Source organism: Lichenostomus cassidix, chromosome 3, assembly GCF_008360975.1.
Source record: "Lichenostomus cassidix isolate B80296 chromosome 3, HeHo_3.0, whole genome shotgun sequence".
In the NCBI taxonomy this organism is placed as follows: Eukaryota; Metazoa; Chordata; class Aves; order Passeriformes; family Meliphagidae; genus Lichenostomus; species Lichenostomus cassidix.
Genome location: NC_139483.1, coordinates 29,982,425 through 29,997,265, shown reverse-complemented (window position 1 = coordinate 29,997,265; position 14,841 = coordinate 29,982,425). Strand labels below are relative to the sequence as shown.

Below are 14,841 nucleotides of genomic sequence, written 5' to 3'. Positions count from 1 at the left end.
CTCAGAAAAATGAATAAACCAAGACCCTGAAGTAAAATATTTCCAAGACTACACACCCAAAGCTCATTGCTCCCTGAAGCATTTTATTCAGAGGGGTTAGCAGTGGGGTGCTGCAGGGATCTCACCCTCACCGCTTCCCTATTGGCCCACACAATTTGGTGAATGAGGAAATTGGTCTCCTGTTCCACCTCTGCATGGCGGAGATCAAGTTCAGTCACAGTCTTGTTGTTTGCCAGCCCTTTAAGCAGCTGCTTCCCACCATCCTGCAAAAGGATGAGAAGGGATGGTTAAAGGAGGACATCCAAAAAAGAAGTGTATTGCTCCTTTTCCCTCCTCCCCAGGGCAACTTCTGCTGCTGTCAGTGGGAAGTCCATGAGATGGTGCCAAAAGGCAGAAAGGCCTTCACCCAAGTCCGAAACATTGCTCACAGGAGAAGTGCAGAGAAGGAGTGTAACCTTATGCAGCTCTCTGTGACATGACACATGCTAATGACTCCCTCTGGGTACCATGTCAGGAGTTCTCAAGCTCAGGCTGGTTCAAGCTCGCACGTCTGGCGATGATAACCTGAGAGGAGTCTGCTCCCCCCTGTCCCCTGGTTCCCAGCTCACTGCTGGCTGGGGACAAATGAACTAGAGTGCTGCTCCTCATCTCGGCAGTGGTGAGAGCCCCAGTACTGGCAGGGTTCTGCCTGGGTGCCATTTCCCAGGCTGGGTTGGCTTTCCTGAGGGGACTATCTCATGTAACTGAAGACCAGCCTGCATGGGACAGAAAATGGGATGTAGCCTTAGGGAGGCAACTCACTCTGAGGCACATTCCCTGCCCATACATGAAGCACTGTATTTAGGAATGTGACAATTCAAACTTTTTCCTGCTGTTGCTATTCTGTTTCAGGTACCAAACAAACCTCCTGCCCCATCTCCTCCATCCAGATGGTCCCCTCACCCTGGCAACCTACCTCTTAGCCCTTTTGCCAAAAAGGGCAGAGCAAAAAGGACTGGGAAGAGGTCTCTTTTTAATGGGGTACAGACATCAGAATTGAACACATCTCTAGCAAAACCCCCAATTTTCCCAAGGATAATAGTACCAGCCAGCTCTTGGGCTGCCATGGAACTTCACAAATGGGTAACTGGAGAGCTCATCAGAAGAAAGGTACTAAGCACAGATATTATTATTTACTAAACAAAAATCCTTCTTTCCTTTCCAACCTTTGCCCCTGTGTATCATTAAACTCAAATGGTTTTCCACATCCAGGGCCATAAAACTCAGAACTCACAAAAGGTTTTCTGCCATCAAATCCTTTTAAAACCCTTGTCAAACACATTGATGCCAATATTCCTGCCAGCAGGGACAGCTGGTCTCGCTGTCTCTTTATTTGACAGTGAGAATAATTGAGGCAGCGCAGAAAGTTTAAAAGCCAGCATGATTGCTTTTGGCTGTCTAGTTTCAGATTTCTAAAGCTCTTTTTAATCAGCAGAAGAGAAGCGGTCTGGTTTGTGGGCATGTTGCATACTGCAGCTCTTAAGGATGTAGTAAGATCTGTGGATGCTCTTCTGTCTAGAAAATGTAAGCCTGTGTTTTAGGAGCCACTTACAAGCACACAGACATGACACTCCTGACCCACCGCACCATGCCAGGGCCGCAGGGTGAGTTAAAGAAGCTCCACAACCAAGCCAGTTTTCTAACAGTCTCCTCTGAGCATGTGATGGACAGGAGAAATTCTGGGAAGGGTGACACTATCTGCGTGCTGCTGAGTGACAGATGGCACAGCAGATCCAAAGCACAGAGGATACGCATGAGACCCTTATCTCATGCTGCCTATCATTAACTACTCTCACGTGTGTGAAGCGTCTGTGATTTTCCCCAGATATGCTTCCTGGTTTTCAGTTTCCTGGGGGGAAAATCCCTTTCTGCCCAAAAGCCCAAAGCCTCAAAGACAGATTCAGCCCTATGAACAAAGCTAGACGTAACGAGTGAGATAAATGCATGTTCATGCACAGAAGGTGTCATTCCCCTTCCTGACATCTACTAGAGTCTCTTCCCTGCTAACAACTTATTGTTCAGATAGCAAGAATGCAAAGTGAGGGATGCTTTTGCCTCTGTGGTTTTGAGACTGGCTCAGCATCTGCTTTGCAAGGCCACCACACAGGCTCACAGCCTGCAGGGAGAAGGGGCATCTCTTACCAGCCCCAGGTGGTTGCATGAGAAGTTGATGCTTGTCAGGCTGGGGTTCTGAGCCAGGACCTGGGAGAACACTGCAGCAGTTGGCTCTGACAGCTTATTACTTCCCAGATGGAGGGACTTCAGGCTGGTGTTGGTCAGCAGGGCACGGCCGATTGCCTCCCCACCTTTGTCCTCCACGCAGTTGAGGCGCAGATTCAGGGAGGTCAGGGTGGAGCTCTCAGCCAGACCTTGAGCAAGAGCCTGAGCCCCCAGGTGATGGATCTGGTTGTTACACAGATCGAGGATTTCTAATCTGCTGTGGCTGATCAGCTTGCCAAGAGCTTCTGCCCCGTGGTCCCTGATGAGATTGTGGGACAAGTCCAGCTCCAACAAGCAGGGGTGATCCAGCAAGTTATGGGCCAGCAGCTTGGTCTGGTCATCACTCACTTTGCTTTGTGTCAGCTTGAAAACCTATGGGCATAAAAAACAGGGTCACTAAAACAGCCAGTGCTTTGGACTGAGCTTTGTACAAAATCATCAGGGAGTTAAACCTATGTTCCACCAGACAGGATTCATCTCCCTTTACTTCAGACACCTTTCACCAGTAGGCTCAAGTAGTTGCTTTCCTAGTGGGCAGATACTTCTAGCAAGCAGGGCATGCCACTGATGTCCCATGCCTATTCTAAGGAAAAAGGGTTTGTCTCCTGGAAATGCCTGTTCCTCTCCTCTGACTCCATGAGATCACTAACTGGGGGCTAAAGTAAAGCAAGATAAAGCTGTCCAAATGTCTGCAGCAACTAGCAACAGAACCCACCCCAGAACACAGTCGAACCTGTCTGAATAAACACATGCACCAGTGGTAACCACAGTGCAATGTCCTGTGTGGCCAGGGCATCTTAACAGCCACAAGAGAGGCAATCTCTCTTCTGGAAGCCATGTAGACAAATATTTCCCAAAGCATGCTGATCTGGGGAGCTCATCCAGCTCACTCTGGCTCCACTACAGATAGCAATGCCCACTGATGTTTTGGAGGGGCTGAGTATCTGCACTGCAGCTGCCACAGAGCTGAAGATACTGTTAGTGCTTAGGAGGAAAATCCCTCATCACTCTTTGGCAAGTGTGAGTATTTCCCCATGCTCTTTTTGGGAGTCTTTGCTCATCTGGGAGAGGTTGACATGTATTTACTGAGCAAAATTACCAAAAACTCCTTATGAAAAGCTTTCTCTGAGCTTTTCCTCTCCTCCCTCCCAGAACCCTAAAACAGTTGAGTGCTGCTGTCCCTTACACTACAGGCAACAAGTTTTGTGGGAGCAAGTATTTTTCTCACTGGTCCTCTGACAACCTGTTCAAACAAGGACATGGCAGAACACAATACTCAGCACTGGGCCAGCAAGTTAACATCTCTGCACTCTGACAGATTCTGTAACTTGCAAAAGGAAGGGTGCTACCGGCAAGCAAAACTGGTCCCTGTGTTTCTGTCCAAAGCGATTTGAACATGTAGCTGAGGGAGTAAGGTTCAGTTTGGGGTATGTTACTTTCAAGTTGTGGCACATCTTCACAGCAGCAGCCAAGTTGGAGCAGTCCTGTTCAGTGAATTTGAAGAGGCTCCACTCAAAGTTCATGCCACAGCCCTTCACACCATAAGTGAGATGAAGCTCTTCAAGATGAGGGAGAGCAGTAATGAGATCCTTCAGATTGTAATGATGCTTGTAGACCTCATTTAATCCAGCAGCATTCTCTTTATCAGAAGGTTCATTGCTCTCCTCCTTATGATCCACCCGCACAGGTGGCAGGAACTGATCGATCTCCAGTTTCCGCACATAGCCTTTGCAGAGTGGGATGAGGTCTAGGACCCGTTTGGGGTCTGTGGTGTTAGGGATGAAAAACTTCACAATATTCTCCAGGTGACGTTCAAAGAACATCCTCTTCCAGCTGTCTCCATAGTTGGAGACCTCACACACTTGCCAGCGCTCAAGACAGCGCCTCTTCCAGTAGTCCTCATGGCTCACTATGTTGGCAGTCACAGTGAGGGGAAGGTTGGTGGGGAGCCTGTCCACCACCTTCTTCTGGTGCTCAGGCAGAAGATAGTTCAAAATAGGGTTCTCTGGAAGGGATAAAAAGAATGAGAGGTTGGTCTGGGCATAGGAGCCATTGCTGGCGCTATGGGTCTGCCCAGGCCCCCAGCTGTGTGCCCATGCCCTCCCCTCTGTTTATACTGTCTTTTTTCTTGGCTGTCAGAGGCTGGTGCACAGAGCTAAATTGGCAGAAGACATGTAGGATTCATCCGGCACATCTACATATAGGATTTCTAACTTTTACAGTAAAACATCAGTGTAATTGGGTTTACTCTCATAATATTTGAGAACTGCACCAGAAACTGAGCTCCGCATTTAAACTTAATTTGAATGCAGTTTATATTCAGAGCAGGAATTCTGCTCCCAAGAGAACTAATTCAGCCTTACAGTGACGGGAGAGCTTGGCCTGCCATTTGCTGGACTTTCTCCCTTTTGGTTTCTAAGCATATTGAACAGTATTTGAGAACAACTGTGTGCTTTTCATGCAGGTCCTTGTGCCTATTTACCATAATTTAAGCATCAGTCTTACCTCAAATGGATTCCTGTTCCTTTTTGCTGAGGCACATTCCTAGCTTTTAGGTCCACCTTGTTAAAATAAAAGTTCTGTTTTTCCCAGGTGCTCTTTCCCCTCAGTCTCTTTCCTAATGCTCACCCTAAGTCTCAGCTGTCTTCTCTGGTGGAAGTTCTCTGTGGCAAGAAATGCCAGAGAAAACCATGTGTACTCACACCATGAATGTTTAGTTATGTGTACACAGCTGTGCTGAGTAACAGAAACCATTAGTGGAGAGACCTATCTGTGCATGGGAAACCAGACTATGAAACACAAAGTGGGGTTAGCTTTATATTTCCTCTATTTCTGTGGCATTCCCTTCCTAAGGACACCAACAGTTTTACCACAGTGTCTTCCTGGAGACTATTTTCCAGTGTGCTACAGTTGACACTGAAGTGACCTTCTCTGCAAAGTCCCATGACACAAGCAGAGGTGGGACATGTATGGCCGGGCTGGGTTAGCTTCACTTGGGCTCACTCAGGCCACACCATGGGCAAGGTGCAGCCTTACATCTCAGGCAACAGCATGAAGATACCCTTGACACTGAGCACACTGCTTTTATGTATGCACAATACAGGTCCAATCCATTTGGCATCAGACTGACTGATCAGGCTGATAGGGCTGCAAGAGTGTTCCAGCTCAGACCCCCAAGTACCATCAGCTCCTGGCATAAGGCAGCACTGGGCTCCTCTGTACTGTTTTACAGTCCCAGTGTGGACACAGCCTTAAAAATATCTTTGGTCTTTGCTACCACTTCACTGAGTCAGCCAAAAAGACAGGTAAGCCCTTCTTTTCCCCCTCCCAGTCAGTTCTCAGATGAGACACACTTTTTCTGTTTTGCTGTGCTTCATCAGTCCACCTGCTTCAAAAGCACATTCCCTGCCTGAGGATATAACTTGTCACATCCCCACCAAAAGCCATGCAGGAGGGCTGAGCCTGTGAGTACAGTATGTGTTCTGAGATGATCACTCCTCCAGGCAGGGAGTAATTCTCTGTCTTTGCACAGCACTCAGTACAACAGGGCTCCAACCTTGAGCTTTACCCTAACATGTATATGAAGCAAGAGCAGGAAACAGCAACTCCACAGCCCTGGCCATGGTTGAGGTAACTGAGTCCAGAAGAGCATGGATTGAAGAAGATATGATAGAACAAGGTCAGGGCAGAGTCACATCCTGGACAGCAGCCCAGAGGACTACAGCCATCCCCGGAGTGTACATACTTAGCAACTAAACAGTTTGTTGAACTGGCTACCCAAGGGGATATTTCTCCCCATCTGTTCCTTTGGCAGGGCTGAGTACCACACTGTCTTTCAGATGCATCGGCCTGCCTTGTTGACCCTCTGCTCCCTGGGACTGACCCTCTCTCTCCATGTTTCCTAGAGTAAATGAGCTCCCACTTACTTTCAAAATTGTGAACGATGTGCTGGATGCAGAGCTCAGTGAGGTGGGGGACAGTGATCAGGGACCAAGTGGGATCCTCAGTGAGGCAGCGGCGTGTGTAGAATGAGCCATCAGCGATGCTAGTCTGAGGTGGAGATGGTGTGGGAGTGGCTGTACTCTTGTCATCAGTTTCTGGCTCCTCCATCCTGCTCAGGACCTACTTCTCCTTCAGGAGAAGCAAGGGGAAAATTCCTTGAGAGTCACCACCACGTGGTTGCCTGGAAAAGAAAAAGGCAGCTTTAGAAAAAGCCAGTGATAAGAATGGTTGTCTCACACTGCTCCCCTGTAAGGCATTTGCCTTTTGCCTGCCTCCTCTGCTTCGGTCTGGAAGCACTGCAGCCAAACAACTATTAGTCAGCCTCATCTTTATACCCTGCCCTGTGCAAAGCGGTCTCCAGACACCACATGCAATAAGCAGATAATAATGTGGTGTTAATTCAGAGTGCTGTTGAAGAGGATGGACGGGAATTGATTGTTTACTGTCTTTTCCAATAAGAGTAATAGGGGAAGCTGGCAGGAGCTGGGTTTAAAGCAAAGGGTTTTTCACACGGGCTGCAGTTGAACTGGGGAATTCCTTGCCACACAGTGTTGTGGATGCTAGTAGTCTGTGCAGATTCCAGAAGAAGTCCATGGAAGAGAAACCCTTTGAGAATGATGAAATGCACAGAAGTCATGTGGCTCACTGTGAGCAGCTGAACACAGCTGGAGGTGGGGAGAGTGCCGGAGGAAAGAACACGTTTGCAGAGTTTTTCTGCAGTTTTCCAGGTGTCTGCTTCTAGCCACTGTGAGAGATGGGTTTTTGGGCCTGGTTTGATCCAGTATGCCTGTTCTTATGCCTCTCTAAAGACAGATGCTTTGTAAACGAATACATTATAGTGTGTTTTTTTCCTGCTTTTCTCCATTACTCTCCAGCTGAACTCCTTCCAAACATCCATTAACTGATGAGATGGGTCAGACCTGTTCAGACCTCACTGAGCCTAAGCAGATATGAGCTAAAAGAACCTTTAGCCTGGAGCTGAAGGAAGGATGTCTGGTCCTATCAGATTTGCAGTGCTTTCCCAGACAAAAGTTTTCCATTTGCTCTTTCCTATTCCACCCTCAAGGCCAGTGCTCTCAGACACCAGAATCCCACGTTTGTCTGGAAGTCCTGATGGTTCTCTAACCAGCCAGTCTGAAAGAGACAGAGAAGACACCAGGAAAGAATCATCCACTTGAGGTCTGGGCTCCACAAGAGCATCTAGCCCTGGTGAGCATCCCCCAGGGCATACAGACCCATGCTGATCCTTACTGGGGCTAACTGGACTTCACAGGGCTGCAGCACAGGGCTGGGCAGTTACAGGCTGCAGGACACCTAAAAGAAGCATGAGACAAGAGGTGGAAGGAAATGCCAGAGGTGAGGACACCTTCCTGCAAGACTAAGAGGATACCTCAGGGCAGTGGTGGCCTTGCACCACTGCAGGGTCAAAAAAATCCTGTGGCATGGAAGATAACTGCCATGTAGTTCCTTTGGCCACCATATGCCTCAGCTGAAGGGTGGTTTGATTCCAGTCAGCTCCTCTTTGTGAGGGATGAGACCCAGACTGTGGTCCCTAGGTGAGCCATCTTAGGTCCTTCCCCTGCACAAGGCTGCTCCCTTCACCTCTGCCTTCCAAGCTGGTGCTGCTTCTGTCAGCACCGCCCGCTCTCTCCCTGAAAGCTTTGGAGCTGGCTTAACTGGTGCTTCTCCCTCTGCTTCTTCCCCCTCCAAAAGACATCTGAGGAAGGGCCTGCAAAAGAACTGGCAAAAGGGGGAAGAGAGGCGATCTCTGAAATGCTGAGATCTAGAGGAGAGGAGCAAATGATCCATGCTGCAAATATGTCAGCAAAGGCTTCTTCAAATGCACTTGAGGCAGGTCTGAGAAAAGAGCGACTGTCAGGAAAGGGCAGAGATGGCAGTGGTCAGGTATTCTCTGGCCCAAAGCAGGAGGATGAAGGGTGATGGCAGCAGGAGGACAAGAGCAGGGAAGCTGTATTTCCTGAGAGGCAGTGGTAAAGGCTGTAGAAAAAGGGAGCCTGATCTGAAGAAGGATGGATATGGAAGGAGAAGAAATAAGTGATAGGCAGCTGTGAGGATGGATGGGGAGTCCTTTCCCTGCAATGCTCCTCATGCCCTAAGGAAGGTGCTATGATGACGGGCTACCTTTCACGGGGAAAACAAGAGGCCTGATTCCCCACGGAACACTAACCCAGCTGAAACCCAGTTCTTGGTGCTTGATGGACTGCAGCAGAAGGGCAAAATACAGCTGGAAGGCAGTGAGGTGGCATTAATAGAAGTGACTGGGCAAATTGTTTTCTCCTAGTTCAGTCCTTTGTCCTATTCAAAAAGCATCTGTATCATTTTGTCCCCCAGGCCAATCACAGCTAATTGGAGCTTCTGATGGCTTTCCTGACCTTTTGGAAACAATCATTAAAGGCCAGCTGTTGGGGAGAGCTAGTGCAGCATTGGTGGCCTAGGATTGTCTCCTGTCTGTTCCAGCAGACGACCTGATTGCCAGTGTACCAATGGCAGATTGATTTTCAGAGCGTAGGTAACCCATGGCACATGCAGGACTGCTGAATGGGCTCCAGGAGTCAAAGCAGGAGACACAGCTGCCCTGAGGCAGAGCTGTCCAGGCTGCTGAGCAGCTTTCCCTAGATCTGAGCCCCAGAACAAGGCAGCTCATCTGACTCCACCATCCCCATCTGTCATTCACCATGAAGCCAACAGGACTAAGGCTCCAAAGTGTCTGAATCAACCCCACGCCTGTGGTGCCAGGTCTGACACTGTGCCACCACTCCTGATTTATCCATTCCCACCACACCAGCACCGTGAGCACACCTGCCTGGTGCCCATACCGCCAGGGGAAGGGCCTCCTTCGCTGCTCATACCTTCTGCCTCGGCTGCAGGAGTCTCACCCAGAGCTGGCATGCCAAGCCAGTTTCCAGAGCTGGGTTTGCTAAGCATGTATTTAAACACCGGGAAGCGCTGTAATTCACTACCAATAAACCAAGGCAACAGCGTTAATGCACACTTCTTCCCACCCACTCTACAAACACATCAGTCACCTATCCTAAAAAGGCTTTATTAGATGGTATACAATGAATGGAGCCATGTAGTAAATTCCCAGTTTTTTTCATTTAACACCCAGATTAGACTGAAAAGTAAACAATGCTAGAACTTCTTAAAAAAATAAAGCAAATCACACTTCCCTTCCCAGGAGGAACTGACAGAAACCTACTCACACAACAAAATTATGCTGCTACTTACATGCCTAACAAACCTTCTTCAGTTGAATCTGTTTTGATCTGGAAAGAAAATATTTTTGCTCTTTTCATTCACACCAAATCCCAAAGAGACCAAAAAAGAAGAGCTGCATGGAAACTGCTGACCTTTGGCTGATGCTCCTACCAGCATTACAGAGATTCAAGAAATGGAACAACTGTAAACACTTTGTTTACTGGAGAGTTTGCAAGAACAGGATAAATTATTTCTGAGGGTGGTTATGCCCCAGCCAAGACTGCATTTGCACTGAAGCTCCATCTGCCCATTAATTGAGGAAGCTCTTATATCACTGCAGCAGCGCCCTGAAAATGCCAGTTGTTCTGCAGGTGCTGTTCCAATTCTGACCTTAGTGCTGCTACCTGTAGTCCAGGCAAGTCATCCTGACTGTCTGAATCCATTGATCCCACTGACCTGTGGGGACTTGCCACACTCTGTGGCACTTTCAAAGTGCTGTGTGTACTAGGACACCACTTTGCAGGCTAATCCAGGGGCTGAGAGTCTGCAATGGGCTTTAAGTGAGTTGGAAAAACAAAGTGTCAAATGAGGAATCTATTTAGCTTCAGATATAATGAAATTTGTCTGTAATGGGAGATTGGGCAGAGTGAGGCCAGCTGGCCGTTTGAGAATTTGGTTACTGTCACCACTGTAGTCCAGGCGGTGTGAAGGGCCAAAACTGTGGTCCTGGATCTCTGTCAGCATGACCTGGGAAGGGCCTCTGCCCCAGTGTGATGGCAGCAGCACAAAAACCCTTTCGGACCCGAGCATTGCCCACCGCAGCCCCAGCCACTGGCCGGCTCAGCCGTGCCAGCCCCGGAGGCTCGCAGAGAGGTCCCTTCCCCAGGGGGCAAGGAGATCGTCTGGATGCTGCTGAACGCCGCGGCCCCCGCCAGCCCCACCAGCCCAGCTCCAGGAGATGCCGGCCCTGCCCTCCCGCTGCCAGCCAAGCTCCTCTCCAGAGACCCCGAGAGGGAAGAAAACTCATTAGCGCGGCCGCTTCGTCGAGTCACACCTGCGATCTGCCGGGGGCAGAGCCCTCTCAGGCGCCGCTGGGTGCTCCCAGCCCCGGCACCGCCGCGGGGGCGACGCGGGGGGTTCCTCCCGACCGCTCGGCCCGGGGGATTCGGCTGCCGGCTCTGCGCTGCTGCTGCGGGGCAGGGAAAGGGACCAGGACCCGCCCGGCCCGCACTCGCCGCCGCCGCTGTCTCCACGGACGCGGCCGTTGCCGGGCGGAGCTCCCGCGGGGTGAGAGCCCCGGCGGGGCAGGCTGAGGGGTCGCGGCCTGCTCCCAGCCGAGCCCGCGCACTGCCCACGGCCTGCCCGCTGTCGGGGCTGCGCCGGCTGGCACGAACCAGCAGGAAGGCAGAGGGACGCGATTTGGGATGGCGCTCTCCCGTCACCCCGCCCCGCTGCAGCTGCTGGGAGTTAGTGCCTGGAGAGTGGGAGCTCCTTGTCCAGCACGGAGGAAATGGGTGAGCTCACCATGCTCCGCGAGTGCTGGGCGCGGGGGGGCATTTGCCGAAGTCCTGGACACTCCTACAGCAGCAGCTGCTGTGGCATCACGGCATCGTGGAAAGAATGGGGCGAGGTGTGCACTGTGAATGGTTCGGTACCAGTATTCAAAGGGTGAATGCATTGCTGTCCTCAAGGTACCTGCTTTGTTGTGTGTTTGTATTGCTAAAGGTGTGCTGTCTGTGCCTGAAATGGGCTTGCTCCAAGGCCCCATGTTGGGGGGCAGAACAAAATCACAGGCAGGTGTGAGGGGGAGGAAAGCAGATCTCAGAACTCCACTGATGGCAAGACGATCTTGGTCCATCTGCTGCATGTTCATCTCTTCTCCTTGACCTGTTCTTTTTTCATTCTGCTGTTGAGCATCCTCTGTAAAGGAGGAGAAAGACCAGAATCCTCATCAATGTCCACATCATGCTGTGGAATATAAAGAGTAAACAAAGGGATGAAAACATGCACCTCCTCTTTCCCATTTCTCAGATCTAAGCATTTCAGTATTTGCTGGGGCATTTCCAGCCTGAAATGTGTCTTTCTTTCACTCCTTTGGAATGCTGATGCACTCAGTAGCAGGCACATGAGGAGTGCAGCCAGCCTGTGCCCTGTGGGAGCATACATAACACTGGTGCCAGCTCTCATGATAGTCCTGCAAGTCCCATAATAGCTGGCAGTTTTAGGAAGCTGTGCTGACTTTCATATAAAATTTACCTCCTGGTCATGAAGAAGATGTTGAAAGCATGATCCCAGATCACCCAAAAGGCTCAGCAACAAAACAATAAATGGAAAGAGGCATAGGTAAAAAAAAAGGATCAAGACTCTGAGGCCTCCTTCATGAGTTTCAAAGATGGGAAGCTAGACCTTGGCAGCAATGTACTTCTTTTTCTAGGTGTGGCCTGATTCTGTCACTCAACTCCCCAGAAGATAGTGACACCGCCTGTGAGTCAAGCTGGTGTTTAACACAGTGGGGGTGTCAGAAGCCTTGCAAAGCCCTTCACAAACGCTGGCCTCATGCTGACCATGTTACTCCTGGGAACACATCTTCAGGGCTTTTCAGACCTTGAAAAGCAGAAATGAGAGCAGTATAAAAGCAGAAATATTTTCTCTTGCACTGATGTCCATGCACACATTCAGTCAGACTCCTGAATTGCAAAGTAGATAGCCAGACCAGATCCACAGAAATAGTCCCCCTGAGTTGCCTGCATAACAGTGGTCAATTTCTGAGCTGAACCTTCAACAACCCATCAACACTGAGGGTTTTAGCCCACCTCATGCCTAATGTAATACAAATGTCAAGTTTTGGAGATTTCACAATCCCATGGAGTCCATCTGTGTCTGCCCAGTTATTGATTCCCAGAGACAGCAGTGCCCAATATTGCAGTCAGTTGTCAAAATGGATGCAATCAGGTGTTGAATCATATGCTGAAAACAAGTAGTGATAGTCAAAAAATAGCTATGTTAACTCCTTCTCTACCTTAGAATTCATTGCCATGAGTGTAGACATTAGAATTGTTCCCAGTGGGGTGTGCAGTGACAGTTGCTCCTTAAATTCTGTGGAGTAGGGATGCAGGGTAAAACACTACCCATTCCCACTGTTGACATCTGAGAGTGGGGATGAGGGAAGGTGCTGCTTCCTGGCCTCAGTGACTAAAGCATCGTCCTACCAGCAGACCCCAGGAGCCCTCTGTATCCCTCCAGCTGCCAGGTCTCAGATTTCCCCCAGACAGCACCTGTGATGGTGTTGTGCATTATCAGCTCTGCCAGCTTTGCCTGGAGTTGGAGGACAGTGTAACAACAGTCAAACCTCATATCACAACAAATTAATTGGACAGGAGCTAGGTCCTGCAGTGCCTTGTGTGGGAGGAACATATCCCACAGGGCATCTTCTGCTGCTAATGTGAAGATTCAGGTGCTGTTCTGGAAATAGAGTTATAGCTGTAGGGTGACAACCTTTTTTAGTGTCCCAGGATGATGGACTAGAAATGTTATTCTCCCTGGCTTTGCCTGGCCACCAACAAACCCTGCAGCCAAGCCGTTCTCTCCCTCTCCCTCTCCCTCTCCCTCTCCCTCTCCCTCTCCCTCTCCCTCTCCCTCTCCCTCTCCCTCTCCCTCTCCCTCTCCCTCTTCTTCTCTGCAGTGATACCAGCACCAGCTGTCTCCTCAGGGACTGTAGGAACACATCTGGTGAGCTTTCTGCCCACGGCAAGTAGCAGGCTGTTCTTTTGCAGTGGCAGCTGGAGGTAGAAGAAAAAAAAACCCTCTGTGCACATGTCCTCCTGGTCAGCTCTGCTAGTGCATCTCCTGCAGCACCCCTGTGTCCTCACATCACACCATGATGGCCAGAAGTCACCACACCAGTTCAGGGTATCATTTCATTTGAGTCCTGAACTCCATGTGGGGCAGCCTCTTTAGCTGATGCCTGCAGCAAGGCAACCTCCATCTGTCAGATGTGGTTCATCTCTCCGTGGGGAAGAACCACGGGCACAGCTGAAGGTCAGGTTTGAGAGGAGCCTGTTGGTGTTTGATATCTGCCTGACAAGGTTTCATTAGGGTAGGAGCCAGCAAGGTTTGTCCTTGGCACTGGTGGAGTCCTCTTTCGTGAATGGGTTCTACCCTTTCAATGAGGAGCACAGAAAGTTGCCAAAACTGGGCGGGGCTCAGAAAATTGAGGATGCTGAGGAACAGGGACTGGCTCCAAAGCTCTATTTCCAGGCCTTCCTCTTGCTGGCTCCCTGCAGCTCTTGCTGGAAAACACAGCTTACAAGCAGCCGGCAGCTCCTGGAGTCCTGGGGGAAGCAGCAAAAACAAATGACATCCTGGAAGGAGGAAAACTGCCCCTGTGCAGCCAGCGCTGAAGGATGGGGGAGCAGGATGCTCTCTGTGCTGCTGCTCTCCCAAAGCTTTCTGCTCTCCCTGGGTCCCAGCAGGAACCATGCAGCTGCTGACAGCTATTAATAGATGGGGAGAACGTGGGCTCTTTTTCCTACTGCTTCCTGGGATGAATGGTAATTACCCGTAATGAGACTGGATTTGGTTCTACCTCCTACCTTCCAGCCCCCTTGCCTGCGCTGGCAGGGAGAGACCAACCCATCTGCTGCCTGCACTGGTTCTGTGGGGAGCAGAGCTTGACAGCAGGCGTGGAGGCTCATCTCCCTGGGACATCCCACAGGCCTTGCTCGTGGATGCTGGGCACAGGAGAGGAGGCAGAGCCTGCCAGCTGACAGGCTGCAGCAGCGCCTCTCAGCCTGGCCTTTCCAGAGGCACACAGGAGCCCTGTGGGGGGTGAGATAAATGATCCCACCAAAGCCTGAGGGTGCATGTGGCTTGGATGCTCTCCCTTGGAGATTAATTAAAGAAACAAAACAGGGGAATAAATAATCAGGGTGTCTTACCTGTTGCTATGGCTGGCATCCCCATCATCATGCATTACACCAAGGTTTGTGAAAAGGGGTATCCTTCCTCCCTTGCTGGTGCAAAACCAGTCCCAGAATAGTCCTGGACTGGGCCCCCATCTCCCACAGGGCACAGTCTAGATGCCATAGGGTTAATCAGGATATGATCTGCATGAGGGGAATAATTTTGATCTTCTGCACACCACTGCACCTCTGGCCTGAACTCTGAAGCAGGAAGGTTTCCTTCATTGACGTTACTTCAAATATACTGCAGACATAGGGCAGGAGGTTTCCTTCATCCACTGGGAGGCTGTGCCTCCTAGGCATCACCTCCAAGTAGATGGAAGCAAATGTTTAAAGCATTGGGCTGTTAAATCTTTCTTAGAGCCAGACAGGGGCTCTGGGGCAGGAATCAGTGTTTGTC

General features: G+C 50.1%; 2 protein-coding genes across 4 annotated transcripts in view; one reads left to right on the top strand and one right to left on the bottom strand.

Annotated features, from left to right (window-relative positions):
* Positions 1–63: 63 nt before the first annotated feature.
* On the bottom strand, positions 64–11,414 carry DRC5 (dynein regulatory complex subunit 5). Of its 3 annotated transcripts, none has more exons than XM_085055101.1 (5): positions 11,005–11,414; positions 6,186–6,442; positions 3,609–4,264; positions 2,182–2,631; positions 64–263 (listed from the first exon to the last, which is right to left on the bottom strand). In XM_085055101.1, exons 2-5 carry the CDS (start codon positions 6,367–6,369, stop codon positions 84–86), a joined length of 1,470 nt encoding a protein of 489 aa, XP_084911227.1. In that variant the 5' UTR covers positions 6,370–6,442; positions 11,005–11,414; the 3' UTR covers positions 64–83. The 3 variants fall into 3 exon arrangements, with proteins under 3 accessions (XP_084911227.1, XP_084911226.1, XP_084911228.1); XM_085055100.1 differs by lacking the exon at positions 11,005–11,414 and adding an exon at positions 10,535–10,732; XM_085055102.1 differs by lacking the exon at positions 11,005–11,414 and adding an exon at positions 10,535–10,727 and having other exon boundaries at positions 3,696–4,264.
* RNF8 (ring finger protein 8) overlaps positions 10,776–14,841 on the top strand; it is a 43,999-nt gene continuing 39,933 nt past the window's right edge. The window contains exon 1 of the mRNA XM_085055097.1: positions 10,776–10,994. Within this exon, the coding sequence (XP_084911223.1) occupies positions 10,905–10,994 (90 nt within the window). The 5' untranslated portion in view covers positions 10,776–10,904. The remainder of the gene's footprint in view (positions 10,995–14,841) is intronic.